This window comes from Capricornis sumatraensis, chromosome 4 (assembly GCF_032405125.1).
Source record: "Capricornis sumatraensis isolate serow.1 chromosome 4, serow.2, whole genome shotgun sequence".
Classification (NCBI taxonomy): Eukaryota; Metazoa; Chordata; class Mammalia; order Artiodactyla; family Bovidae; genus Capricornis; species Capricornis sumatraensis.
In genome coordinates this window covers 110,522,532-110,550,159 of record NC_091072.1, presented here as the reverse complement: position 1 = coordinate 110,550,159, position 27,628 = coordinate 110,522,532, and the positions used below count along the sequence as shown (strand labels likewise).

General features: G+C 45.4%; 1 protein-coding gene across 1 annotated transcript in view; it reads left to right on the top strand.

Annotated features, from left to right (window-relative positions):
• The window catches only part of PAH (phenylalanine hydroxylase), an 84,477-nt gene that overhangs the window by 24,670 nt on the left and 32,179 nt on the right, over positions 1-27,628 (top strand). The window contains exon 4 of the mRNA XM_068969833.1: positions 16,988-17,076. Coding sequence (XP_068825934.1) covers positions 16,988-17,076 — 89 coding nt within the window. The remainder of the gene's footprint in view (positions 1-16,987; positions 17,077-27,628) is intronic.

Sequence of the window (27,628 nt, the reverse complement as noted above, 5' to 3'; positions counted from 1 at the left end):
AGGATGTTTTGGCTGCTTCTAAATTTTGGCAATTATGGATGAGACTGTTAAACATTCATGTGCAGGTTTTTCTGTTTTCAAAGTTTTCAACTCATTTGGGTCACTACTTAGAAGTGATTGCTGAGATGAACTATTTTTTCCTATATAATCAAAATTTTTTTTTTTCTGTTGTAAAATTTAAAATCAAAAGCTTTTTTTTGGCCACAACATTAAAGACTAGCTCAAGAGGACTTCAGTCTTCACAGTTGAAGATAACATGTTAATAATTACTGCAGAGATGCTTTAAAATGAGACATAAGACTTCACACTCCCCCCCAACCCCCCATCCCACATAAAAAGACTCCTCTGAAACCATCCTAGGGGATCTCTTCTCTTCCTGCCCTTGCTCTCTTGTGGCTGTAACCAAGACCAGGAAGTCCATCCTGGGTGTCTGCCCTTGCTGAGAGTGGCAGGCATGCATGCAGGCTCTGGTCACCGGTGGGGAGGGGGGTACTTGGAATTCCTCCTCAAATTAACCCTATCTGCTTCCCTTCTTCTACCTTCTGAGTGAGCTGCTTCCCTGATGACCTCCTTCTCTTGCTTTTCCGGCCACCTGCTCCCAACAGGAGCCTCAGGCCCTCAGGGCAAAGGGCCTGCCGGATCCTGGGGCGAGCTCTGCCTTGCTGGGAGCAGGTGGAGGCCCGGCCAGCTGGGGCCCTGGGGTAGAAATTCAAAGCAATTGACAGGCAGGCAGGCAGCCCCTCAGGGAGGCAGGGAAGATGTACATAGATCAGCTGAAGGGCTGGCAGCCTGAACTGGAGGCTCAGAAAACAGATGTGGAAGAACAGTTAGGAGCCCAGACTCCGGAACCAGGACACCCACTTGGTGTGATTTTGGGCAGATTATTGATCATCATAGTTTATCACTGTATTGAATTCAAGTCAGAAGTCTCTGTCCTACAAGATTAATGAACTAACACCAGTGGTGTATTGAGGACAGCCCAGAGCACATTTAAGGGCTTAATAGAGGTTCACTATTCTTAGTGTTATCATCATTGTTATTATAAATAATGACTTGAGCACAGGAGCCAGAAAAGCCAGCCGGTACACAACTATATTTTCAGAGGTTCTGGGAACTGGAAAATGACCTCAGAGATCATGCAGCCCAACATCCTCCTTAATTTTTCATCCGATAAAATCAGAGGCCACAACTTGTCTTCAGGCACAGAGTGAATTCTGTGCAGTTGTGGGCAAGCGGGTGTCGAGCACCGCTCTATGCCGAGCACCATGCTTGGAGCTGGAGGGAGAGAGAGAGCTGGCAGGGCTTGTCCTTAGGGAGCTCACAGGCTGACGAGGGCAGCTGGGCAGCCGGGTGAATGCAGAAGAGGGGTGGGTGCTGTGATGGAGACATGGCTGGTAGAATTCGGCCTCAGTTCCACCTTAACTCTGAGGACCCAGCAAGTGTGAAAGTGAGGAAGCCCACACTCTGACATCGAGGCACCACGTCATCAATGTTGGGCTCATCAGAGGTAGAATGTGACACAGGTCTGATTCCCTGGTGGGGCCCAAAGTGGCAGGGTATTGAGTTTAACATTGGGTCGATATTTTACCTAGTGAGGAAAACACTGCTCAGACTAACCCTCCAAAACACTATGTGTCTCAGGACCCTTGTTTCTTTGGAGGGTTCTTCACCCCGGCCCATATTGGTTGCCCTTCCCTGGCATGGTTTCCTGACCCTTGCACCTGCTGAAACACATGGCCCTTTGGGTTTCTGGGTTAATTTTTGTGAACTGGAGTCTGGGCCCAGAAACAGATTTTTTTTTTTTTTTTAAAGGGGAAACAGCCACCCCTTTGCAGAATTATTCTTTCCGTCAAACTCCATGGGAGGATGATTAGAAGAAAGCATCTTCGTAGATCTGAACCTTTGATTCTTTCATTCAACAAAGTGCCCTTTCTATTAAGGGGCTCAGATCTCAGGGGTGAGTCTGACAACAGGCTGAAGGAGGGGGAGATCTGAGACCCTCAAATCAATTGGGCTAAATCACTTTCCATTCCAGTTGTTAAACCATTCAAAAGGCCGTATGGGTGCTAGAAAATGAAAGTTTTCAGTTTCTTAACTGCTGAAGTTCCCCACCCAAAACAGCTTAAGGGAAGGCTAATTATGGTGACAAGTTAAAGAAGCCCCAGCCTTCTCAGATGGCTCCTGGCCGATAGGAATTTAATAGGATTTTAATCCATAGAGTCTTTTGAATACTTGAGGTCTATTCTCCTGTGCCCCTGTCTCCTGATGAACTCAAATCCTTCTTCAACCCAACATGAAAGAGTGTTAATATCTTCCATCGATTAGTCTCCTAATCCTTTTACCTTTCTCTTCGAATCTTTTGCATGACATTACATTTAGCTGGGGGCGGGGGATGTAAAATTCCTACATGGAGCCAGATTGCAGCCAGGAGAAGCAGATGGACAAAATGTCTTGGCTAGACTGATCCTACACGGATCATCACTTTCGAGAAATTTATCTGTTTGGAGTTATTTTCCAGGAGCAATTGGATTTGGGAGTTCTTTTCCAAGAGCAGTTGGGTAGATTTTGTTCAAATTGGGGGTGAGTATAAGGGTCTTAGTGTGGAAACAAAGCATGTCCAGATTGCCAGGGCAACTGTATTTTCTGTGGGGAGTAGAAAGGCTATTTAGTTACTTCTTCATCTATCTACTACCTATCTAGCCTGAAGGTGCTTATGATTTTGTCTTTTTTATTTGGATTAATTCCTGAAGCAATGATTTAAGTGGAAAAATTATTGCAGAAGACAAAATAACATTATATTTATTCCCTCCTTCTTATACATTATATTTATTCCCTCGCTCTTCTATGCCCCGCTCCCCTCCCAACCCACTTGAGTTTTTCTCTTTTCTGCTTCAACATCGCTGCTCTGAAAGGTGGTGTCATGATAAGGCTGAAGCTTCAGACCCATCGTGGGAGGAGGAAGGGTAGGGTTCCTGGGAGGAGTCTGAATAGCCCCTCGGATTGTGGGCAAAATTGTACATGTGCACCTGCTTGCATACATTTTAGGAGAGAGGATTTTCAAAGGGGTCATGGTTCTCAAAGAGTTGAGATCCTGTAGAGAGAAGCTGCTTAGGGCAGGAGGGGGCTCCAGATGGTCAGGATGGTTCTCCATTTCTACCACCTGCACCTGCCTTTCCTCTGGTTCTTCCTCTGCTCTACTCTTCCATCATCTTCCCTTTATCTCCCCCTCACTTCTGAACCTCCTCCCTTGCATTTCACGTGGCCCCACATGTGTCTCAGGGCTGGAGATGCTCGTGGACCTGGGTCTGCTGGAGACCTGGGATCTGCATGTTCATAAAGACATACAGGATTGATTGACAGCCTTTTCCAGTCTACCTGGATGCTTGCTACCCGTGGCAACATCTCTCTAAGTCCCCTGGCAGCTGGGGATGGGACTTTTGTTTCAGTAGCCTGCCTCATCATGACAAGCATACCCACAGCTAAAAGGACAAACCTGTTTGTGAAGAGATGGCAGCAGCCCTGAAGCTGGAGGCTGGCCTAGGGCTTGCCCTCTTGCAAGCTGTCAGAAGCATGTCTATTCACAGTGAGGGAAGATCCTGAGTAAATGCGGTTTCTGAGGCCAGTCCGCTTCCCAGGTTCCAGGGCTTCAAGCTGAGGAACATCATAAGATTATAAGCAGGCTTTCATTCTAACAGGAATTCCTTAATTGTGGGCCAAATCCAAAATATTTTCCCCTTAGGTTGTCTCCCTGACGCTTTGCAACTCAACTGGCCAGAGTAAGCAGATAATGTGATTTTTATTCTCCATATTAGGAAATGAGGCAGAGGTATACTTGAATGGCAGTGTGGATTTTGGAGTCTTCATTTTTCCAGTGAAATTCCTGGGCTGTAGTTTTTTGACCAAGTTGCTCGCCCTCTGTAGGCCTAGATTTCCTTGTCTGTAAAATGAAGATATCCGTGTGCCAGTGCAGCTGTGTAAATTCTGTGATATGATTGTACAATGTGCCTGGCATAAAGGATCCATGCAAAAAGGTCAGGAAACTCATGCCTAGTCTTTTCTAAGGATACCCAATGAATCTCATGGTGGAGACACAGTCAGAATCTCCAAAGTCCTGATCTTTGATAAAGAAAGGCTACCATGATGTGCTATTTGGATCAATCCAAAAGATGGTGAAGATTACAAAGAATTAGACTGGGAACACCCTTTCTCTCTATACAGATGTGTTCCCTCAGTTGAAGGAAGTAAAAAGAGAATATTAAATGCTTATAATGGAATGTCAATTTGCCATTGATGCTGAGTTGAGGGAGCAGCGTAGCAAGTAAAAAAGAGCAACTACTTGAAAAGAGTCAGGAGCCAGGATGTGAATTCCTATTCTGTACAATGCCAGCTAGGCTTGAATCCCATCTGACTTCCTGCCAGCTGGGAGACCTCATTACCTCTCCTTCTTCATCTGTAAAATAGAGCTGAGATCCACTCTGTCACTTTCTGGGTCTCACAGGGGAATCATGCAAGATACTAAGTATGTTAGGATGTTTGATGGATTGAGTTGAACTTGCTTAAGTTGAAGAGGCCCTTGATCTTAGATATCCTTAAGCCTCAGTAAGGAGGGAGCTTTATGGTCTGTTGCTGTTGTTCAGACATTAAGTCATGTATGACCCTTTGCAACCTCATGGACTGCAGCCTGCCAGTCCCCTCTGTCCATGGGATTCCACAAGCAATACTGGATTTCTTTCTCCAGGGTATCTTCCTGACCCAGAGATGGAACCCATGTCTCCTGCATTGGCAGGCAGATTCTTTACCATTGAACCACCAGGGAAGCAACCACAGCTTAGTATCAGGCTATTTGCTACCACCAGCTCCTTGGGGTGGACACTCACCAGGCTAATGACAAATAGAGAGTTGGTGGCAGCCACTCCTTCACTGGGGCTAGCCCTGTCTAGAAGCCAGGGAGTCAACTTCCTGTGTGGGATGATGTGAGGGCCCCTGGGAATGATCTCTCACTCACAAAGATGACTTCCTATGAACATAGCTTGGATGTTTGATATTATCCACGTGACTCTGTGTTATATTGGAGATAGCACTGGTCTAGGAGATGGAAGGCCAGCTTCACATTCAGGTTTCCTGCCTTTTCCTCTTTGTTCTTCTTTTCTTCCCTCCTTTCCTTTTTTCCTTCTCTTCTTCCTCATCCTTCTGAAAACATTCATTACCAAAAGCAGTAGCCTCTTTTTTTGTTATCTTCCTCTTTGAAATATTTGTAACATTTGACAGCATTTTTCTCCCTGGAATCCTCTCTCCCCTTTGTATTTGCTAAATCACATGGGTCTTACTTATTAAAATCCTGACGATTGGGGTTTTCTTCCTTTTTCTTTTACATCTTCTCCAGACCCAGAGTCTGCTTTACCACCTTCTTGTCGTTCATTCACATTTATGCCCTAATTCAGTGGATTGTTCATCCATTCAACTCATATATATTGAATACCCATTCAGCAGCAACCACATGGAGGGATGCATTAGGGAAAATCAGTCACGTGGTGTCTTGACTCATGTGTCTTGTGATGCTGTTCAGCCATGTCTGTGTAAGGATAGGGGAGTAGGTGTGTGCCAGGCACACCAAGAATCTACACTGAGGCCAGTCTTGGGCATGGTGGGGAGAGGGGAGCAAGGGTTGGGGAGGGGCTTCTGTGGGGGGACAGACATTATATGGAAGAGGCTTTAGATGCATTCTGTTTGCACCAATGTAGGTTGACTATAACTCCAGAGGCAAGTAGCTGGTAATCAGATCTCACTGCAATGTGGTATTCAGTATTTGGGAACATAGTGAACATCCCCATCAAGAAGTAATTAATAAGATAAGTGACATCTTAAAATGGCTGTTGGGAGGATAGCTCCAGTTTAGATTTGTGATTGGAATACACGCCCTTTTCTTTGTTCATCATTTCACTGGCATCTCTCACTCATTCCATCCATTTATTCATTTTGACACCTTTTCAGTCTTTACTTCTTGGTAGATGCCTTTTGGAGAAGGCAATGGCAACCCACTCTAGTACTCTTGCCAGGAGAATCCCATGGATGGAGGAGCCTGGGGGGCTAGGGTCTATGGGGTCACTAAGAGTCGGACACGACTGAGCGACTTCACTTGCACTTTTCACTTTCATGCATTGGAGAAGGAAATGGCAACCCACTCCAGTATTCTTGCCTGGAGAATCACAGGGACAGAGGAGCCTGTTGGGCTGTTATCTATGGGGTCGTACAGAGTCAGACACAACTGATGCGACTTAGCAGCAGCAGCAGCAGCAGCTGATGCCTTTTACTCACCTGGTTTCACTCTCATTTTGATACGTGGATGGAGGGGATCACATGCTTTGTCTGGCCTGTCAGTGATAAGTGAGCCCTGCCTCCACCATGCTTCTGTTCCATCCAGGAGGAGGGAACGGGCTTGGTATCATTGTCTGCATTTGGCTCACCCATTCTTGCCAAGACCTTCACAGAGAGTGTTCTTTCTTCAGAAAGAAAATGGAAGCTCCTTAAAGGAGAAACCCAATGCCCTCAAAGGCATCCATCCTTCTCTGCTGGGCTGGAGGCCATGGCCTCAGAAAAGACATCCAGGAGCCTTGGAAGGGGGAGGAGTGAACACCCTTCTATTTTGGGCCTTGGAAGCCGAGGATTTATTGCTCTCCCTGAGACAGGCAGGAGGCAGAAGTCTGGGGCAAGCCTGGGTGCCTTGCTGGCTACACCCTGGGGCTTGTGAGCATCTGGTGGAGGGAGGGGGTCAGATGGGATTCAACCTGCACCTTGAACTGCTATAAATCTTCCTGGCCAGGAAGCAGGCTCCAGCCAGGCCTGTGGGGGGTGGGGTGGTAGTGGTGGTGGTGGTGATGCTTTTTGCTCAGGAGCACCCCTGAGCCAGCCGCCCCTCGGCGTCCAGGCTGAGCAGTTGACCCCGACTTAATGAGACTACAACGTGGGTGTCCAGGGCCAGCTCTCCCGTGGGCTGCTTCCCTTGGAGCCAAATCAATATTTATTAATGATCTGCCCCCCTCACCCCAGCCCCGGATGCCTCTGGCTTCACAGAGGCCCTCTGTTGCACCAGCCTGCCGGAGCCATTCATTAACTGCTGAGCCCTGCCGCCTGTGAGGCTGTGGAGGGGCTCACAGAGGCCAGCCCACCACGGAGGTATTTGCAAAGGTCATTAATGAGCTAATCTGATTTCACTTTTCCAAACAGAAGCCTGGGTCGCTGGGGTCAGTCTCTATTCCCAGCTTTGTGAGTGAGTCTGATTGGGACGGGAGAGGCCTGTGACCATCACTAAAGAAGAGAAAGGGAATAGGAAGGGGTCTTGGAGGAACCTAGAACTTGCATGTTAAAAAGTTACCACTTCTAAAGCCAGGGTGCCTGATAGAAGGTGGGGGAAGACCTGGGGCTGTCCTAGGGATTTTCTGTCAGCCCCTCTAAATTCCTGTCTTAGTTTGTCATTTCCTCCCCCTCTGTAGATGGGAGAACAGAAATCTAAAATCAAGGGTCCCCCACTCTCACTTTATTCTAAGCCAGCCCAGTGGTTCAGTGCACGAGCTGCCCCAGGTCTGATTCCAGCCCTGCCAGCTCTGTAATCTTGAACAAGTCACCTCATCTCTCTGACCTTCAGTATGCTCTGTTAATAACACAAAAATAATCCTGTCTACCCCCTAGGGCTTCCCTGGTAGCTCAGATGGTAAAGAATCTGCCTGCAGTGCAGGAGACCTGGGTTCTATCCCTGGGTTGGGAAGATCCCTGGAGTAGGAAATGGCAACCCACTCCAGTATTCTTTCATGGAGAATTTCATGGACAGAGGAGCCTGGTGGGCTACAGTCCATGGGGTTGCAAAGAGCTGGCCATGACTGGGTGACTAACACAAACACCTGCCAGGGTTACTCTGAGAATTAAAACAGACAGTGGAAGTCAAGTGCTTAGCACAGCATTTGGTGGCCGGGGAGCTCTCAAAAAGTGTAACTTTAAAGGAAAAAAGCAGTTACTGTAACCTTGAGACTGGGAAAATTGGAAGAACCCATAAGTTGATGATGGGGACATGGGTAAGTGTCCTGTCCTGGCCAGCAGTGGCCTGTGGGACCTTACTTAACCAGACAAGTGTGTTCTGAGCATTTTCTGAATGATGATGGGGCCCAGAAGCTACCAGGAGCCCCTGGACTTGGATGAGGGCCCCATGGCCTCACACTGCCACCTGGGTCTCCCTGACAGTCTCCCTGACGGAGTCCTAGGGATTGTTAAGCTGCTTCAACCTTTGTCTTCGCTTTGCCAAGACTTAACACCTGGGGGATTTCCTGGTGGCTCAGATGGTAGAGTCTGTCTGCAATGTGGGAGACCTGAGTTTGATCCCTGAATCGAGAAGATCCCCTGGAGAAGGAAATGGCAACCCATTCCAGTATTCTTTCCTGGAAAATCCCATGGATGAAAGAGCCTGGAAGGCTACATACAGTCCCTAGGGTCGCAGAGTTGGACACGACTGAGCGACTTCACTTTGCCGAGACTTGAATCCTTTGAGTCTTTGCAACCCTCTCAAGTTCTCTGATTTTTTTTCCCACCAAGAGGCTTGAACCAAGCCCTGTGGCCCAAGTACAGAGTGTTTTCCTTTCGGAGGAGAGGAAAAGAGAAAAGGAGAGAAGAGAAGAGAAAAGAAAAGGAGAGAAGAAATGAGAAATCAGCCAAAGCTGAAAGTAAGCTGGTTCTGCTGCCCTCTGGCGTTCAGCTGGAAGCTGACCAGCACGCCCGGCTCTGAACCCGGGTGGGGACAAAGAAGCTTGTTTCTGGAGCAGAGCCTTGTTTCTTTGTTGGCCTTTGGGGAGCTGAAGAAACACAGTAATGGTGCTTCTAAGAACAAGTCAGGCTGACACATAGATTGACTGAAAGTGTATTTTCATGAGTCGCCTAGCCAGCGTTAGCCCTCCACATAGGCATATGAAACCCCAAAAAGATCGTAGCAGCTGAGAATGCAATAGCCTACATTTTTTGCAGGGGAAACTGAGCCCAAGATCAGAAAACTTGTTAACATCAGAGCAGAGCCTGTTTGAGAAGGTGCTTCTGACTCCAGCCTCCCTTCTTTCCTCCCGTTCCCTCCCCTCCTCCTCTCTCTTCTCTCCTTCATTCGTCTCCTCCTCCTTTTTCTTCTTCCTCATCACCACTGAACTTTTCCCATCCTAGTGGTTAACACCAATGCAACACTTACTGTGGCCAGCCTCTCTGCTAAAATGTGTCCCATTTCCTCTAGCATTTAACACAAGTGTGTGCGTGCTCGCTCATGTCCGACTCTGAGACCCCAAGGACTGTAGCCCGCCAGGCTTCTCTGTCCATGGGATTTCCCAGGCAGCAGTAGTGGAGTGGGTGGCCACTGCCTCTTCCAGGGGATCTGCTGACCCAGAGTTTGAATCTGCGGCTCCTGCATTGGCAGGCGGATTCTTTACCACTGAGCCACCTGAACGTATGTAATGATGCAGTAGTATGGAAAGACAGTTTTAATTCATTTTGTGGTTAAAGAAACTAAGGCTCTGAGAGATAAAATGCTTGCTGAGTTGCACGACTGGACGGATTCCTAGCCTCGCTGCAAGACTTTGTGCTCTGCTCGCTGTATTATATTAAGGGCAGAGTAAAAACAAAAGCAAAGTCCCTGGAGTTTGTAGCTGAACAGTCCTAATGCAGGCATTCCTCTTCTATCATGCTTTGCTTTACCATTCTTCACAGGTACTGTATTTTTTACAAATGGCAGGTTTGTGAAAGCCCTATATGGAGCAAGTCCATAGCCTTCATTTTTCCAACAGCGTTTGCTCACTTCCTGTCTCTGTATCCTATGCTGGTGGTTCTCACAATATTTCAGCCTATCTGATTGTATTTGTCATGGTGATCTGAGATCAATGATGTTGCTACTATGACTTGCTGAAGGCTCAGATGATACTTAGCATTTTTAGCAAGTAAATATTTTTAAATTAAGATATATACATTGCTTTTTCAGATGTAACACTATTGCACACTTCATAGACTATAGCATAGTGTAAAAACACAACTTTTATATGTCCTGGGAAACCTCAGAGTTCATGTGACTCACTCTACTGTGATATTCTCAGTTGCTGCAGTTGTGTCTGACTCTTCCCAAACCTATGGACTGTAGCCTGCCAGGCTCCTCTGCCCATGGGATTCTCCAGGCAAGAATACAGAAGTGGGTTTCCATGCCCTCCTCCAGGGGATCTTCCCGACCTAGGGATTGAACCTGCTTCTCCTGCATTGCAGATGGATTCTTTACTACTGAGTCATCAGGGAATCCCTATTTCCAACATGAATCTGTATTTATTATGTGCCAGACTCTGTTCTCAACAGATCACACATATTAACTCTTTTAAACGTATGTGTTCCTATAGAGTGGTACTTTATTATCCCCACCGTATCGGTAGGAAGACTAAAGCGGGGTTAATTATTTGTCCACCTGACTTCACATTCCAGGATGTCTGGCTCTAAGTGAGTGATCACACCATCATGATTATCTGGGTCGTGAAGATCTTTTTTGTACATTTCTTCTGTGTATTCTTACCACCTCTTCTTAATATCTTCCGCTTCTGTTAGGTCCCTACCATTTCTGTCCTTTATTGAGCCCATCTTTGCATGAAGTGTTCCCTTGGTATCTCTAATTTTCTTGAAGAGCTCTCTAGTCTTTTCCTTTCTACTGTTTTCCTCTATTTCTTTGCACTGATCACTGAGGAAGGCTTTCTTATCTCTCCTTGCTGTTGTTTAGAACTCTGCATTCAGATGGGTATATCTTTCCCTTTCTCCTTTGCTTTTAGCTTCTCTTCTTTTCACAGCTATCTGTAAGCCCTCCTCAGACAGCCATTTTGCTTTTTTGCATTTCTTTTTCTTGGGGATGGTCTTGATTCCTGTCTCCTGTACAATGTCATGAACCTCTGTCCATAGTTCATCAGGCACTCTATCAGATCTAGTACCTTAAATCTATTTCTTACTTACACTGTATAGTCATAAGGGATTTAATTTAAGTCATACCTGAATGATCTAATGGTTTTCCCCACTTTCTTCAATTTAAGTCTGAATTTGGCAATAAGGAGTTCATGATCTGAGCCACAGTCAGCTCCCGGTCTTGTTGTTGCTGACTGTATAGAGCTTCTCCATCTTTGGCTGCAAAGAATATAATCAATCTGATTTCGATGTTGACCATCTGGTGATGTCCATGGGTAGAGTCTTCTCTTGTGTTGTTGGAAGAGGGTATTTGCTACGACCAGTGCATTCTCTTCGCAGAACTCTATTAGCCTTTGCCATGCTTCATTCTGTACTCCAAGGCCAAATTTGCCTGTTACTCCAGGTGTTTTTTGACTTCCTAGTCTTGCATCCCAGTCCCCTATAATGAAAAGGATATCTTTTTTGGGTGTTAGTTCTAGAAGGTCTTGTAGGTCTTCATAGAACTGTTCAACTTCAGCTTCTTCAGCATTTCTGGTCGGGGCATAGACTTGGATTACTGTGATATTGAATGGTTTGCCTTGGAAATGAACAGAGATCATTCTGTCGTTTTTGAGACTGCATCCAAGTACTGCATTTCAGCATTTCAGACTCTTTTGTTGACTATGATGGCTGCTCCATTTCTTCTAAGGGATTCCTGCCCGCAGTAGTAGATATAATGGTCATCTGAGTTAAATTCACCCATTCCAGTCCGTTTTAGTTCGCTGATTCCTAGAATGTCGATGCTCACTCTTGTCATCTCCTGTTTGACCACTTCCAATTTGCCTTGATTCATGGACCTGACAGTCCAGCTTCCTGTGCAGTATTGCCCCAGAGACCGCGTTCAAGCCTGGGTTGTCTGCCTGTGTAATCAGGGCCTTAACCATAGCTAGATTGTCCCTCCCTGAGAAACAGGGGCCCTGATCTGGGTTGGGGACAAACTCTGGCTACTCCAGTCCCCTTGAGCCATGGCAAGGTCGTGTTATATCTCTCCGACCTTCGCCCTGGGGTCTGGAGCCATGAGATGTTATATAAAATAGTATCCTCTTCCTTTTCTATTTCCTGGCACTGCTTTTTTCTTCTTCAAGGACTTCCTGGCATTGTTATATTTTAAAATTTACTTATAGCTTATTCCTTGTCCCTCTCTCTCGGATGTGAGCTCCACAGGAGTGAGAAGCCCGTTGTATTCACTCCTCAGCGTCCAGAGCCTGGCAGTATAAGTGTTTAATACATAATCATGGAAACTCGTCTTGGAGGGCTAAGGGTCCCCCAAGTCAGAAGATGGTGCAGGGAGGAAAGGCTGGCTTGCTGTATCCCCAGGGGCAGCTGTTATTGACAGAATTATGTATAAATTTCTGGCAAAATAGAGGCTGTGAATGAGCAGGGACAGGCAGCCTTGGAAGGGAAGGGACGGGGCAGCAACACACTAGAGAAACAGGGAGGCTCTTAGAGGGGGTCCTGAGTCCTGACTGACTACAATAGGACATCCTTCCTTACGCCCTCCCAGACCCAAGGAGGGAACAGACCCATTTTCAGTGCTGACAACAGAGATCCATCATGCAAGGCTCTGGATTCAAGGAGAAAGAAAAGCTTGGAGAGAATTCAAGTGACAAAGTGGGAAGTCAGGTCTCATCTTCAGTGAGCTGAACGCGGGGCTGAGTCATCCCAGACGCCAAAGTGCAGCACCTGGGCCAGCGGAGGGCTGCGGAGGGACCTCTCCTCCCTGCCCCTCGGTCTCCTCTTCTGAAAACGGGGTGATAATAATACCATCCCCACGGGGCTGGTATGAGAATTGGGTGAGGAAGGGTATGTCGTGTTTAGGATAGCGCCTGGCACGAAACAAGAGCTCTGCGAGGCTTAGGTGGAATTACTGCCACAATGTCTGTCCCTGTTATTATTGTAGGGAGCCCACCTTGAGAACCAGGCTGGACTTAGGGGCATGCAGAACTCCAGGTGGGAAACTAAAGAAAATCAGGCAGTCAGGCTCCAGAGCCAGCCCCTCTGCCCAGCCTCTGTGCTCCCCACTCCCATACCTGAAAGGATGGATTTTGTGGTCCAGACCTGAGACCACAGCATCATCCAGGCCCAGGTTTGAATATTGAATCCACTGTTTCCAACAGTGTGTGTATTTGGGTTTATCACTTAACCTCCCCGCATCCCAGTTTTTTCATTTTCAATATGGGGATACCAATAGTACCACCAGGCTTTCCTTGTGGCTCAGACAGTAAAGAATCCACCTGCAATGCAGGATTTGATCCCTGGGTCAGGAAGATCCCCTGGAGAAGGGCATGGCAACCCACTCCAGTATTCTTGCCTGGAGAATTCCATGGACAGGGGAGCCTGGCAGCCTACAGTCCATGGGTCTCAAAGAATTGGACACAACTGAACAGTTAACACACACACAATCAGTTCAGTCAGTTCAGTCAGTTCAGTTGCTCAGTCATGTATGAAGCTTTGAGACCCCAAGGACTGCAGCACACCAGGCCTCCCTGTCCATCACCAACTCCCAGAGTTTACTCAAACTCACGTCCATTGAGTCAGTGATGCCGTCCAACCATCAAATACTCTGTTGTCCCCTTCTCCTCTTGCCTTCAATCTTTCCCAGCATCAGGGTCTCTTCAAATGAGTCAGTTCTTTGAATCAGATGGCCAAAGTATTGGAGTTTCAGCTTCAGCATCAGTCTTTCCAATGAATATTCAGGACTGAATTCCTTTAGGATGGACTGGTTGGATCTCCTTGCAGTCCAAGGGACTCTTAAGAGGCTTCCCCAACACCACAGTTCAAAAGCATCAATTCTTCGGCACTCAACTTTCTTTATAGTCTAACTCTTACATCCATACATGACTATTGGAAAAACCATAGCTTTGACTAGATGGATCTTTGTTGGCAAAGTAATGTCTCTGCTTTTGAATATGCTGTCTAGGTTGGTCATTACTTTCCTTCCAAGGAGCAAGCGTCTTTTAATTTCAAGGCTGCAGTCACCATCTGAAGTGATTTTGGAGCCCCCAAAATAAAGTCTGACACTTTTCCATTATTTCCCCATCTATTTGTTATGAAGTGATGGGACCAGATGCCATGTTGTTAGTTTTCTGAATGTTGAGCTTTAAGCCAACTTTTCCACTCTACTCTTTCACTTTCATCAAGAAGCTCTTTAGTTTTTTGCTTTCTGCCATAAGGGTGGTGTCATCTGCATATCTGAGGTTATTGATATTTCTCCTGGCAATCTTGATTCCAGCTTGTGCTTCATCCAGTCCAGTATTTCTCATGATGTACTCTGCATATAAGTTAAATAAGCAGGGTGGCAGTATACAGCCTTGACATAGTCTTTTTCCAATTTGGAACCAGTCTGTTGTTCTATCTTCAGTTCTGTTACTTCCTGACCAGCATACAGATTTCTTCAGGAGGCAGGTCAGGTGGTCTGGTGTTTTTTTCTGGAACTCTCTTGCTTTTTTGATGATCCAACTCATCGAAGAGTACCCACCAATAGTACCCACACCAATAGTACACACACACACAATAGTACCCACCAATAGTACAAATACTAAGTAAAGTATTTGGAATTATACTCAGTGTTAGTTAGTTTTTATTATTAACAGAGGAGGAAGAAAGATTAGCATCTCAGATCTATGGAAAGGAGGCTGTTAAGTGGACCTTTATTACTTGTGTTCACATAATCATCTTGTTTTGATGGAATGCAGCTGTTTCCTGTCTGATGCTGTAATGTGTAGACCATGGGTGGCCGTTCCCCAGTATGACCACTAGATGGCACGCATGTTCTTTCCTGCCTGACTTGAGCAAAGCCAGACAGAAATAACGTGCCAACAGTGGAAAGCTACCTTTTATCATCCTGACGCTGGGCTGCATCCTTTGCCTGCATTCTCATTTACTCCTCACAGCCTCACAGCAGTCCCCAGATTAAAGGACATATTTCACCAAAAATGCTAAGCACAATTCCTGGCATATGACATGTTGCTGCTGTTTTTACAGAGTTGGGACTGAGACACAGAGAGGGTGAGTGGGCAGCTGGAGCCTGGGTTCTAAAAGGTATACACAACTGGCTGCAAGTTTAGCATCTTTTCCCCTAAAATTTCCTCTCTCTGTTCCCTCTCTGCACACAGAACTACAGTGCAGTCTGTTTCCTAACTTCGTGGAACTTACAGTCCAAAATGTCCTCATCTCTGTTCATTCATTCCTGGGACAGTTCCGCTCTCAATGTGCCTTCTTTCTCGAAGGCTACAGAGATCTGGGTGCTGCCACCTACTCTGCAGGACCCAGTCACCATGGGTCACATCATTCAGACCCCATGTTCTCTCCCACTGTACTGCTACTGCTTCAGAGCAAGCCTGTGGGTTTTTAGGTACTGCATAGCATCTTCAAATCCCAAACTGCTGGAAGGTGTTTATTCCATGTCACCATGGCTTTGACATCAAAATATTTTGCAAGGTTTCCTGGAAGCCCTTGGGAGAGAGATACATGAAAGGAAGATGGGTCGCAAGAGAAGGGTTCTTGGGCTTACCGCTGCTTACAATAGAAGGCTTCCCAGGTAGCACCGAAAGAAAGTGAAAGTGAAAGCTGCTCAGTGGTGTCCGACTCTTTGTGAGTCCATGGACTGTCCATGGAATTCTCCAGGCCAGAATACTGGAATGGGTAGTCTTTCCCTTCTCTAAGGGATCTTCCCAACCCAGGGATCAAACCCAGTTCTCCCACAGTGCAGGCAGATTCTTTACCAGCTGAGCCACAAGGGAAGCCCAAGAAGACTGGAGTGGGTAGCCTATCCCTTCTCCAGTGGATCTTCCTGACCCAGGAATTGAACTGGGGTCTCCTGCATTGCAGGTGATTCTTTACCAACTGTATCAGGGAAGCCTTGTGGTAAAGAACCCACCTGCCAGTGCAGGAGACATAAGAGATGTGGGTTCAATCCCTGGGTTGAGAAGATCCCCTGGAGGAGGGCATGGCAACCCTCTCCAGTATTCTTGCCTGGAGAATCCCATGAACAGAGGAGCCTGGTGGGCTAAAGTCCATAGCGTCCCAAAGAGTCAGACATGAGTGAAGTGACTTAGCATGCATAGAATGAATATTCCAGAATATATCTGGAACATATATCACATGAAATATTCTGCTGCTAAAGCAAACCTTCAAACACCACTCCACTGTGCCATGATAGGTAGACAAGAGATGAATTTTGAGATCATTCAGAGAAAATCTCCAGGAGAGGGAATAGGTGAGGGAACATGTTTTAAGTGAAATAAGTGAGACAGAAAAAAAAACCAAAACAAACATACTGAATGGTATCATTTATATGTGGAATCTTCAAAAAGAAAAGAAAGAGTAAATTCATAGAAACATAAAGTAGATAACTGGTTACCAGGGTCTTAATGGTGGGGAAATAGGGAGAGGCTGGTTAAAGGGTACAAACTTCAGCTATAAGATGAGTGAGGTCCGAGACTTCCCCAGCGGTTCAGTGGTTAAGACTCTGTGCTTCCAGTGCACGGGGCACGAGTTCAATCCCTGGGGACGAATCTAAGACCCCACATGCCGTGTGGAATGGCCCCCAAAACAAATGGGTCAGGCCTGAGGATCTAATGTAAAACGTGGTGACTGTAGTCAACAACACTGTACTGTATTGTTGAAATTTGCAAAGAGAATAGAACCCTCAAAAGATAAATATGTGTGGTGATGGATGTGTTAATTAACCAGATGGGGGGAATCCTCTCACAATGTGTATGTCTGTCAAACCATCATGATATACGCTTAAGCTATCGTCAGGATTTGTTACTGGCTTATTCAACTTCAATGTTGAATAAACCAATAAATATATACAATTTGTTTCCAAGGAAAATGAGATTTGACTTTTGAGTAGGAATTTGGGGGTTATCTGGGACCCCACTTGCCAGCACCATGGGCTTGCCTCATTGGAATTAATCCCCTGCTTCTGATCTTGGTGAGACCTTTGGCCACGTTACACCCATCTGCTAATCAGGCCTTTGCCCTTTCTGTGTTGCAGTGCCCTGGTTTCCAAGAACCATTCAGGAACTCGACAACTTTGCCAATCAGATTCTCAGCTATGGAGCTGAACTGGACGCAGATCACCCGGTGAGCCCGTGGCCCCGCCCATGAGGCTCCCTCAGTTCCCCCCTTCACCCTCTCCACCCCCTTTGGAGCAATGGGTCTTTGTTTGCTTGTATGACAAACATTTATTGAGTGTCTACTTAGACATCATCATTATCATGCTTATCTTTGAAGCAAATACAGATCACCATCCAGAAACTTATTTATTTATCATATATGTATGTAAGGGATGGGTATTCACACATGCACAAAAACACACGTGCACATATGTAAATCACCTTTATTTCTGATTTAGTCCTACCACAGAGGTTTAATCAAGTGCTTGGGCAACACTAAGCTACTACAACTCCACCAGCGACAGTGGGGCAGTGGGGAGTGATGACCTGGAACTGGATTTCAAAGCCTGAGAACAAGATGCTGGTCATATAAGGAACCAAGAGGCTCTAGGAGCCAAGGGAATAGCGTATGCAAAGGCTCAGAGTCCTGATAGTATCTGGAATATTTGGACATGAATCTGAGCAAACTCCAGGAGATGGTAAAAGACAGGGGAGCCTGGCGTGCTGAAGTCCATGGGGCGCAAAGAATTGGAAACAACTCAGTTCCTGAGCAACAACAACAATATTTGGGAAATGGCTGAGTTGATGTGTTAGGCGTGAGGGTGAGAGTGTCAGGAGATGAAGCTGGGCGGTGGGCTATGGTCAGATTTTAAAAGATCTGATGTATCAGATAGAGCATTTGACTGTATTCTGTATCCATTCATATTTTTAAGTAGAGGACCAAGGTTGGAGTCTTATTCTCCTTTTGAGGGTGGAGAGCTCTAGAAGGAGCAGCCTTCTAGAGGCTGAGAGGTGAGGCTTCTAGCGGTGAGAAATGCCACCATTGCATTGACTGTCATTTACTCTCCGACCAGGCAAATGGTTCCTCAGTCTTTAAACGACTTGGAGGCTGTTTTCACTGGCGATGGTTACTGTAACTCACTTAGAGCCTCTGCATTTTATCAGGACTGTTTTCTCCTCCGTCTCAGCTATGTGGTCTTTACCGCTGAGCAGGTTGTGAACGTGCTCTTCACAAAGGCTCTTTTCAGTAAGCAAAGCTGACGTTCCCATTGTACTGACAGAGTCACTGAGGCACAACAAAAGTAAATGAGTCATCCCTAAGTCAGCCTCAACTTTGGATCCTTCGACTCTTTCATCTGTGCTCATAGTACCTGAGGACGGAAGTCTAACCAGTGTCAGAAATTCAGGCCCTTTCACAGAGACAAAGAGCAAGCTATTTGGGCAGGCAACCCACTCCAGTGTTCTTGCCTGGAGAATCCCAGGGACGGGGGAGCCTGGTGGACTGCCGTCTATGGGGTCGCACAGGGTCTGACACGACTGGAGCGACTTAGCAGCAGCAGCCTTTTAAAATATGAACAGCTGTTGCTTGTTCCAATTCAAATAGTAAACCCCTTAGAGTGGACTCAAAAGTGTAGAAAAGCATGAGGAAGAATATGAAGATCATCCCTAATCTTAGTTATTTCTCTTTTTTCTCTTGGTTCTATTCTGCATTTTTTTTTTAACTTGGAGAAGGTGTTTTATAAGCAGAAGCAAAGGTGAATTTCCTCCAGCTCCTATACTTCAAAACAGAAAAAAAAAATCACCTGTTATACGGTCCAAAACCATCAATATTTTATTAATTCATTTATTTAGACACCCGTGAGTACACATGATGCTTCCCAGGTGGCGCAGTGGTAGAAGGAAATGGGAACCCACTCCGGTATTCTTGCCTGGAGAATCCCACGGAGGAGGAACCTGGTGGGCTGCAGTCCACAGGGTCGCAAAGAGTGGTAAAGAATCTGCCTGCCAAATGCAGGAGATGGAGGAGACTCGGGTTTGATCCTTGAGTCGGGACGATCCCCGGAAGTAGGAAATGACAACCCACTCCAGTATTCTTACCTGGGAAACCTCTTGGACAGAGGAGCCTGGTGGGCTACCGTCTGTGGGGTCATAAAGAGTTGGACACGACTGAGCATGCACGCACACAGCATGAATATACATATTTTAAGTCAGGGCTATCTTGTACTAACCCACCCCCAACAGGAAGCTTGTAGGAGGGTTCAGGCTTTCAGGACGATTCGGCAGTGAATCCTCCTGCCTGTGCTTCTTTATGTGAACTTCCCAGAGCTTCTTTGATTCTTATTTGTGAAATTATTTAAGGATAGAAACTGGATTTCGGGCTCCTCATATCTATTACTTAAACAGCTGCTCCCTGCAACAACTAGAGGTAAAGTTGCAGCATTTGGAATCTCGTCCCATCTTCCTGGGTAGAAAGCGCTGAGTGGAGCCCGGGGAAGTCGGGGGGGGGGGGGGCACACAAGGAGATGCTCTACCTGCCCCGTGACACGTCTTGGGCAGACCCACTCTGCCGCCTGCCCAGGGAGACGAGCATCTCCAAAGACTCCGTTTCTCAGAAATGCTGTCTGGCCACCCTGACCCCGTCCCTGGGATGTTTTCTTCTCTTCTCAAGCTCCCTGCCTCCCGCCCAGCTCCATGTCCCTTCCGCTGGCCACGTGCTGGCTCCCTCGGAGCAACGGGGAAGAGGCCAGTCCTCAGAAACGGCCCGTTCCCTCTCCTTACCCTCGTGTCTCCTCAGAGGCACTCGGGGCTGGTCTTAAAACTCCCTGGAATTCATTTTCTTTACAGACCCAGCCCATGTCTTTGGCTCCCTGGCCTCTCCGTGTCATGCTTTTTATCATAAAAATGCAATTTATCAGGTACACAGTCCCCCTGACGAGGAGGCCAGGCTCTCTGTGTTCCTTTCTGTGACTTTTCATCAGATCTGGGGAACTCGCGGGCCAAGGACAGAGTAAACCCTCCAGGGTGCTTCCCCACAGCCTCCAGGGCCCGCAGGGCCTGGCCTGGCCGCGAGGGGTGGCTCGGGCGTTCTTCCCGAAAGGACCCTCTGTTCCTCCCGGTCCCCTGGTGTTCAGGCTGACCCCGTGCCCTTGGCAGTGTCCACTGACAGCTGAGCCAGCATCTCACTTCAGGGCTTTCAAAACCGCCCCTTTGAGAAATGAGGCCAAGGAAGACTTGTTCCCGAAATGCAGGGTAGAGGGTACCTGCCTTTCAGCAGGAATGTGGAAGCACTTGCCTTCTTCTCCCCACTCTCTCCCGCTTTCTCCCCCAACCCCACCTTCCTTCCACAAATATTGATTAAGCAAATAACATCCACAGCTAATGTTTCTCCAGTGAGGACTGTATGCCAGATGCTGTGCTGAATGGTTTACCCACATTTTCAAAATTTCAATGTTATAACCTCCCTGGGAGGATTGAATTTTCTCATTTTCAGAGGCGACAACTCAGACAAGCGGGCTGTGTAGCCTCACGTGTATGTGGACTGTGTCCCAGGCTGTGGAGAGGAAAGGGGCTGGAAATGATTAGTGAGACCTGCTTCCTTCTGCCCTCTACAGGGCTTAGGTCATGGGATAGAGTGGGGAGGGGTGTCCAGTGTTCCCAAACGGATGCCAGAGGGGGCTAGGATACAGCCTCGCAGGCGGAATTCAAATGGGTCTAGTTTTTGTTTTTTAGATCATTAATTAATTTGGTCGCTTTGGGTCTTGTGGGATCTAGTGCCCTGACCAGGGATCGAACTGGGGGGCCCCCTGCATTGGGAACACAGAGTCTTAGCCACTGGGTCACCAGGGAAATATCCCAAATTGGTCTGTTTGATCCCTGTTTCTAAAACGGACTCTCCTTTCTCTGACATCTCCCAGCCTCTGTGCTCCTGTCCCTGTCATTTCCTTTCTCTGGGATATTTTTTCTGATCCTCTCACTTCTTTGCCTGCTGGCAAACCTGTCTTTTCATCTTTTAAGGCCCAGCTCACATATCTTGGCTTCCCTAAAGCCTTCCTCCTGAACAAGTTTTTCACTCTGATGCTGCAGAGCTATGTGCACGGGGTTTTATACTTTGAACACAGTATCAGCTCGAAATAAATTCATTGCCTCAGAGGACTTCTTTAATGGTCATGTGCACAGTCCTTAAATTGTAGTCTTTGAAAAAAATTCTCATGATCAAGGAATAAAGTCTGTATTTTAGACTCTCATTTTAAGCATCTATAAGTTCCATTATTTCACTAGAGGCTTTGGAAAATCCTATAAAAATGAAACCGATTCAACCTAATGTTCCTTAAATTTCTTTACCCATGGAACCCAGTTTTCATGGAATACCTAGCCACACTATTTTGAATGATAGTGTTCCATGGAACATAGTTTGAGTTCAGTTCAGTTCAGTTCAGTCGCTCAGTCGTGTCCGACTCTTTGCAACCCCATAAACTGCAGCATGCCAGGCCTCCCTGTCCATCACCAACTCCCGGAGTCCACCCAAACCCATGTCCATTGAGTCGATGATGCCATTCAACCATCTCATCCTCTGTCGTCCCCTTCTCCTCCTGCCCTCAGTCTTTTCCAGCCTCAGGGTCTTTTCCAATGAGTCAGTTCTTCGCATCAGGTGGCCAAAGTATTGGAGTTTCAGCTTCAAAATCAGTCCTACCAATGAACACCCAGGACTGATCTCCTTTAGGATGGACTAGTTGGATCTCCTTGCAGTCCAAGGGATTCTCTTCTCCAACACCACAGTTCAAAAGCATCAATTCTTCATTTGGTAAAATCATAACACAAAAAGTACATGATTAAACATCAGGTTTAAAGAGTCAGATAGTACATACTATCAGTTCTAAGGTCCCTGTAGACTAGAATGGTTTGGGAAGACTTCTGGAAAGAGGGAGACCTGAGGTGAGCCCTCTAGTAACAAGGTCAGTAGTTGTTGTTCAGTTGCTAAGTCGTGTCTGACTTTTTGCAACCCCATGGACTGAAGCACACCAGGCTTCCCTGTCTTTCACTGTCTCCTGGAGTTTGCTCACATTCATGTCTGTTGAGTCCGTGATGCCATCCAACCATCTCATCCTCTGCTGCCCTCTTCTCCTTTTGCCTTCAATCTTTCCCAGCCTCAGGGTCTTTTCCAGTGAGTTGGCCCTTCCCATCAGGTGACCAAAGTATTGATCAATAGGGCCAAATGCTTATCAAACAACCCCCAAATCTCTATGAATTAACCCAGTAAAAGTTCATTTCTAGTGTAGGTCAAAAGGGAAATTTCCTCCCACAGTCCTGCAGAGATCAAGTCTCCTTCGATCTAGTGGTGGCATCCTCATCTGGGTCCTGGGAGCCATCTCCATTCTGCCAGGCATGGGAGAATTGCTCCTGGGAGGTTTCTATGGTCCAGGATGAAAGGTGACTCACATCCCTTCACTTCAGTTCCACTGCCTGCAGCTCAGTCACAGGGTTGCTGCTCCCTGAAAAAGAGACCAGTGGTTTAGCAATGCTATCTGAAAGCAAGAAGGCCCAGATCTTGGGGACCACCAGCAGCCTCTAACCCCATAGATTCCCTCTTCCAGTTTTCCTGGCACCTGTACCTGCTTCTAAACTGAAGATCTGCATAAGGGGATGCTTTCTGGTGGAGAAAACGTTACCCAATACAACTGCTTTTCTGTGTCTCTTTCTACTTCTTGATTTAAATCTCTCAAATTGCTTTTCAATATTTCCAGAACATAGATGCTGAGTTTCCCTGCTCTCCAAGAAGAGCCTTGCTCTTTCCTGAAAGCAGGACTATCTTTCCAATACTTCTCTTTCCCTTTTCCTTTGCCCATCCAACCTTCTCCATCCCAGGGTCCTGTCAAGGTCTGTTCTAAGGATCAGTCAGAGAGTTGAGTCATCAAAGTCTCCTGTGCTTCTACTAAGCTGCTCTGTCAAATTATAACTTTTAAAAAGTTAAAAACAACTGTCGTACAGGTAGATAGTGAACATCTCTCAAAGATCTATGAACTCTGGAGTAAGGGAATCAATAACATGGCAAGGACAGTGCAAAGGAAGACGTAAGAGATGGAAACATATGGTCATTGAAAACTGGGATGCTGGGATGAGATCACAAAGATGGGTACATGTGATTCAGTTCAGTTCAGTTCAGTTGCTCAGTCGTGTCTGACTCTTTGCCACCCCATGAATCGCAGCCCGCCAGGCCTCCCTGTCCATCACCAACTCCTGGAGTTCACTCACACTCACATCCATCGAGTCAGTGATGCCATCCAGCCATCTCAGCCTCTATCGTCCCCTTCTCCTCTTGCCACCAATCCCTCCCAGCATCAGAGTCTTTTCCAATGAGTCAGCTCTTCTCATGAGGTGGCCAAAGTACTGGAGTTTCAGCTTTAGCATCATTCCTTCCAAAGAAATCCCAGGGTTGATCTCCTTCAGAATGGACTGGTTGGATCTCCTTGCAGTCCAAGGGACTCTCAAGAGTCTTCTCCAACACCACAGTTCAAACGCATCAATTCTTCGGCACTCAGCCTTCTTCACAGTCCAACTCTCACATCCATACATGACCACTGGAAAAACCATAGCCTTGACTAGATGGACCTTAGTTGGCAAAGTAATGTCTCTGCTTTTGAATATAAACAATAAAGTCACAACCACGAGTGCTTTCTATTGGACAGAAGCCATTTGCAACTTGATCATAAAATAAATGTTTTGCAACTTAGTAATCTGTAAGGGCTTCCCCGGTGGCTCAGCGGTAAATAGTCTGCCTGCAATTCCAGAGACACAGGTTTGATCCCTGGGTCGGGAGGATCCCCTGGAGGTGGGCATGGCAACCTCCTCCAATATTCTTGACTGGAGAATCCCATGGAAGAGAGGAACCTGGCAGGCTACATTCCACAGGGTCGCAAACAGTCAGACATGACTGAAGTGACTTAGCATGCATGCATTCTTTCTACAACTCAACCCTACTGAAGCAAAATCATGCTATTCAACACCCCAAGTAAAAAAATTGCTGAGATTGAGGCGAGAGCTTCCAGGTGGACTGCGGGTGATGTTACGACTTTGCTCCTCTAGACTTCTCTCACCATCTTCCCGTCCACCATGCCTCTCTTCTGACTCCCCCAACCCCTCCTTCACCAACAGTATATTTTCCTGTCAAAACATACTTGGTTACATGCCGTGCAACGAAAATTGCTGCTATTAGTTTAATTGAGACAGGGTGATTATAAATAAATTATATGCAGTCCTACAGAAATTGCTGCTATTAGTCCAAATTGAGATGGGATGATTAGTCATCACCAACTGTAGCTTAATTCAGAGTGTCTTCCGCGTGGTCACAGAGCCCTGTGGCCACCTGGCAGCCCAGGGGATGCAAGGCCAAATGCCTGAGAGGTGGGCTCCAAGGCTGCAGATCTCTATTGCTGGTAACAGAACAAAAGTCTGTGCTGCCTAGTTGGCAGGGTTCCTTTGTACATTGAGAATGAATTTCTTAGAAACTTGAAGTTGGAAAAGACTATAGTTAGAAAACTTGCCATATAGAAAATTTTTGTAAAATAATAGTATACATAATTATATAAATAACATATAATGGTATATAAAATATTATGCAATATAAAATATAATAATATTATATTTGGATGTGTTGATATAGCTCCCTGTATCAATCTTCTGTCCATTCCCATAATGATTTGAGATGGGTTTTTAATATTATTTTACTTTTTTTCTAATTATAAAAGGGGTAGAGATAAATTGGGCTTCCCCAGTGGCTCAGCAGCAAAGAATTCGCCTGTAGTGTAGGAGACGCTGGTTCAATCCCTGGGTCAGGAAGATGCCCTGGAGGAGGGCATGGCAACCCACTCCAGTATTCTTGCCTCGTGAATCCTGCGGACAGAGGAGCCTGGTAGGCTATAGCCCATATGGTTGCAAAGAGTTGGACACAGCTGAAGTGACTGAGCCAATATAAATTTTCAAGTTGGGATTAACATATGTTGTTGTTTAATCACGACACTGTGTCCAGCTCTTTTGTGATGACCTCTCTCTTTTGTGATGGTAGCCTGCCAGTCTCCTCTGTCCATGGGATTTCCCAGGCAACTGGAGCAGGTTGCCATTTCCTTCTCTATGGGAGCTTCCCAACCCAGGGATTGAACCTGTGTCTCCTGCATTGGCAGGCAGATTCTTTACCACTGAGCCACCAGAGATTGACATATATACACTGCTATATATAAAATAGATAACTAACAAGGACCTACTATATAGCACAGGGAGCTATACTTAATATTTTGTAATAACCTATAATCTGAAAAATATATATGTATGTATATGTATTCAGTTATACATATATAAATGTATAACTGAATCACTGTGCCATATACCTGAAATTAACATGATATTGCAAATCAATTATACTTCAAATAAATAAATAAAAATGAAACAATAAAATAAACCCAACTGCAAAAAAAAAAAAAAAGGAGGGAAAAATAATCCCACATTCACAGTAAAAAAAAATTACTGTGTATTTTTACACGTTAAAAATACATTTAGAAGCCTAAATGGCATGGAAGAATAAGAATTCCCATTTCATACCATTGATTGGATTTGGGTGTATTTATTTTATCATTGTTTTTATTCTATTTAAATAATCCCTCTGACATAGTTGCTACCTACCAGAGATACAATTTTATGTTAAGCTTTTTTTTTAATTGGTGGACAAATCTTTAACCTACCTAGACAAAATTCATTGAAGGTAAAAGAAAATAAGCCAAATGGTTAGAGAAATTATCATGGGCATGCCATTCTGGAGACATGATAATAAAGTGGAAATCCACTGGTTAAGCGAATTTGAATTCTTCACTCCTCTCCCTGGGTAACTATCTCAGACTTCAAACCACAACTCACCACCTGGCTAGGACGAGAAAACCTAAGTGGAGGTGCTGTTTCTGCAGTTAAGGGCCCCTTGGCAAATGGCTCTATGGGCTTCACTTTCTGTATATCTACATCAAAATATAAAAATAGATATTCTCCAAGGCAACTTTACAAGTGCAAATCCTATGCTTTGAATTTAGGGACTGGGAAGAGCCATGACCATTAAATAGGACTTATAGTGAGGATGACTGTAAGTCAAGCATTACTGACTGACAAACGTTAAGGTTAAATTTTGAGTCTTTAAGTTTGGAGATGTGTTCTTCATTTAGCCCAGTAGACAGGTTCCTCAAAGTGTTTGTTAGCGCTGCTTGGAAATAAAATGATAGAGTCCAATTTTCTTTAATTTATTTTTATTTATTTATTTTTGGACACACCACAGGGCATGTGGGATTTTCCCTGACCAGGGACTGAGCCCACGGCCCCTGCACTGAAAGTATGGAGTCTCAACCTGTGCACCGCCAGGGAAGTCCAATAGTGCCCAGTTTGCTTACTGTATTGTCCCAAAGCAACTTACTTTCATCCAGAAGAACTGAGTCCAGCAGTAGTTTTACGTTCTCAGATTCCTAAGCTTTCTTGCCTGTAGTTAATGATTTAAAATCATTCAGTGCTTGAGGGAAAACACTGTAGTTATATATTGTAATAACTATGTTATGGAAACTTTTCTAAGCTGAATAATTGCTTAATTTGAGATTTAGTTTTGAAGTAAAAAACTAAATAATATGGAAATTTTACTTTACTTTTTCAGTGTGAAACATTTAGATTTTTCTTTTTCTCAAAAAAACCTATAAATATCCTAGGAAACAAACTAGGGAACTCCTTTCTCCCCTTCCTTTCTCTTCCCCTCTATTTACCCCTCCCTCCGCCTTATCCTTTTCTTCCTTCACTATTTTAACAAGTGTTGGTGGTTCTTTCCATATGCCAACCAGACTCTGTATGCTATGGATACTCAGGTGAAACTACATAATATACATGAACCCCTGGTTCTTTGGAATTACTGGTAGAGTTGGGTTTTATAAAACAAGCGAACACAATAACCAACCAACCAATCAAGTGAAGCAGAAAACAATATCTGAAAGTCAGGGAATACTTATCCTTTAAAAAGAGTTTTTAAATATTACTCTCCATGGCATAAACCTTTGTTGTTGATTCATTAATGCCTTGGTTTGGAGGGACGGTGGGACACAGAAATTGCAAGCTAAAGTGATGGATGGCACGGTTTATTGGTAGATGCTTGGAGGGAACAAAGCAAGGTTCTAGAGTGATGACACTGGTATCTTGTTTAACTAAAATACAGATTACAATCAAATTTTTTGGAAAATGGTGTTTTTTTCTAGCTTTTTTGAAATATAATTGACATACAGCATCATGAAGTTTGGACTTACACCATGCTGATTTGATATGTGTGCATATTTGAAAATGATTGCCATATGTGATTACTATATATATTGTAACATGATTACCGTATGTAAGGTCAGTTAACGCCTCTGTCTTCTCACATAATTACCATTCTTTTCCTGTGGTGAAAACATTTAAGATCTACTCTCTTATCAGCTTTCAAGTATAAAGAGTAGTATTTTAACTATAGTCATCATCCTGCACATTAGATCCCTAGACCTTGTTCATCTTGTAACTTGAAGTTTGACCCTTCAACCAACATCTCCCTGTTTCTCCCACTCTCCATCCTCTGGCAACCACCAATCTATCTTCTGCCTATGAATCTGGCCTTTTTAGATTCCACATATAAGTGATGTCATACAGTACTTGGTCTTTCTCTAACTTATTTCACTTAGTAAAATGCTCTCAAGTTCCAC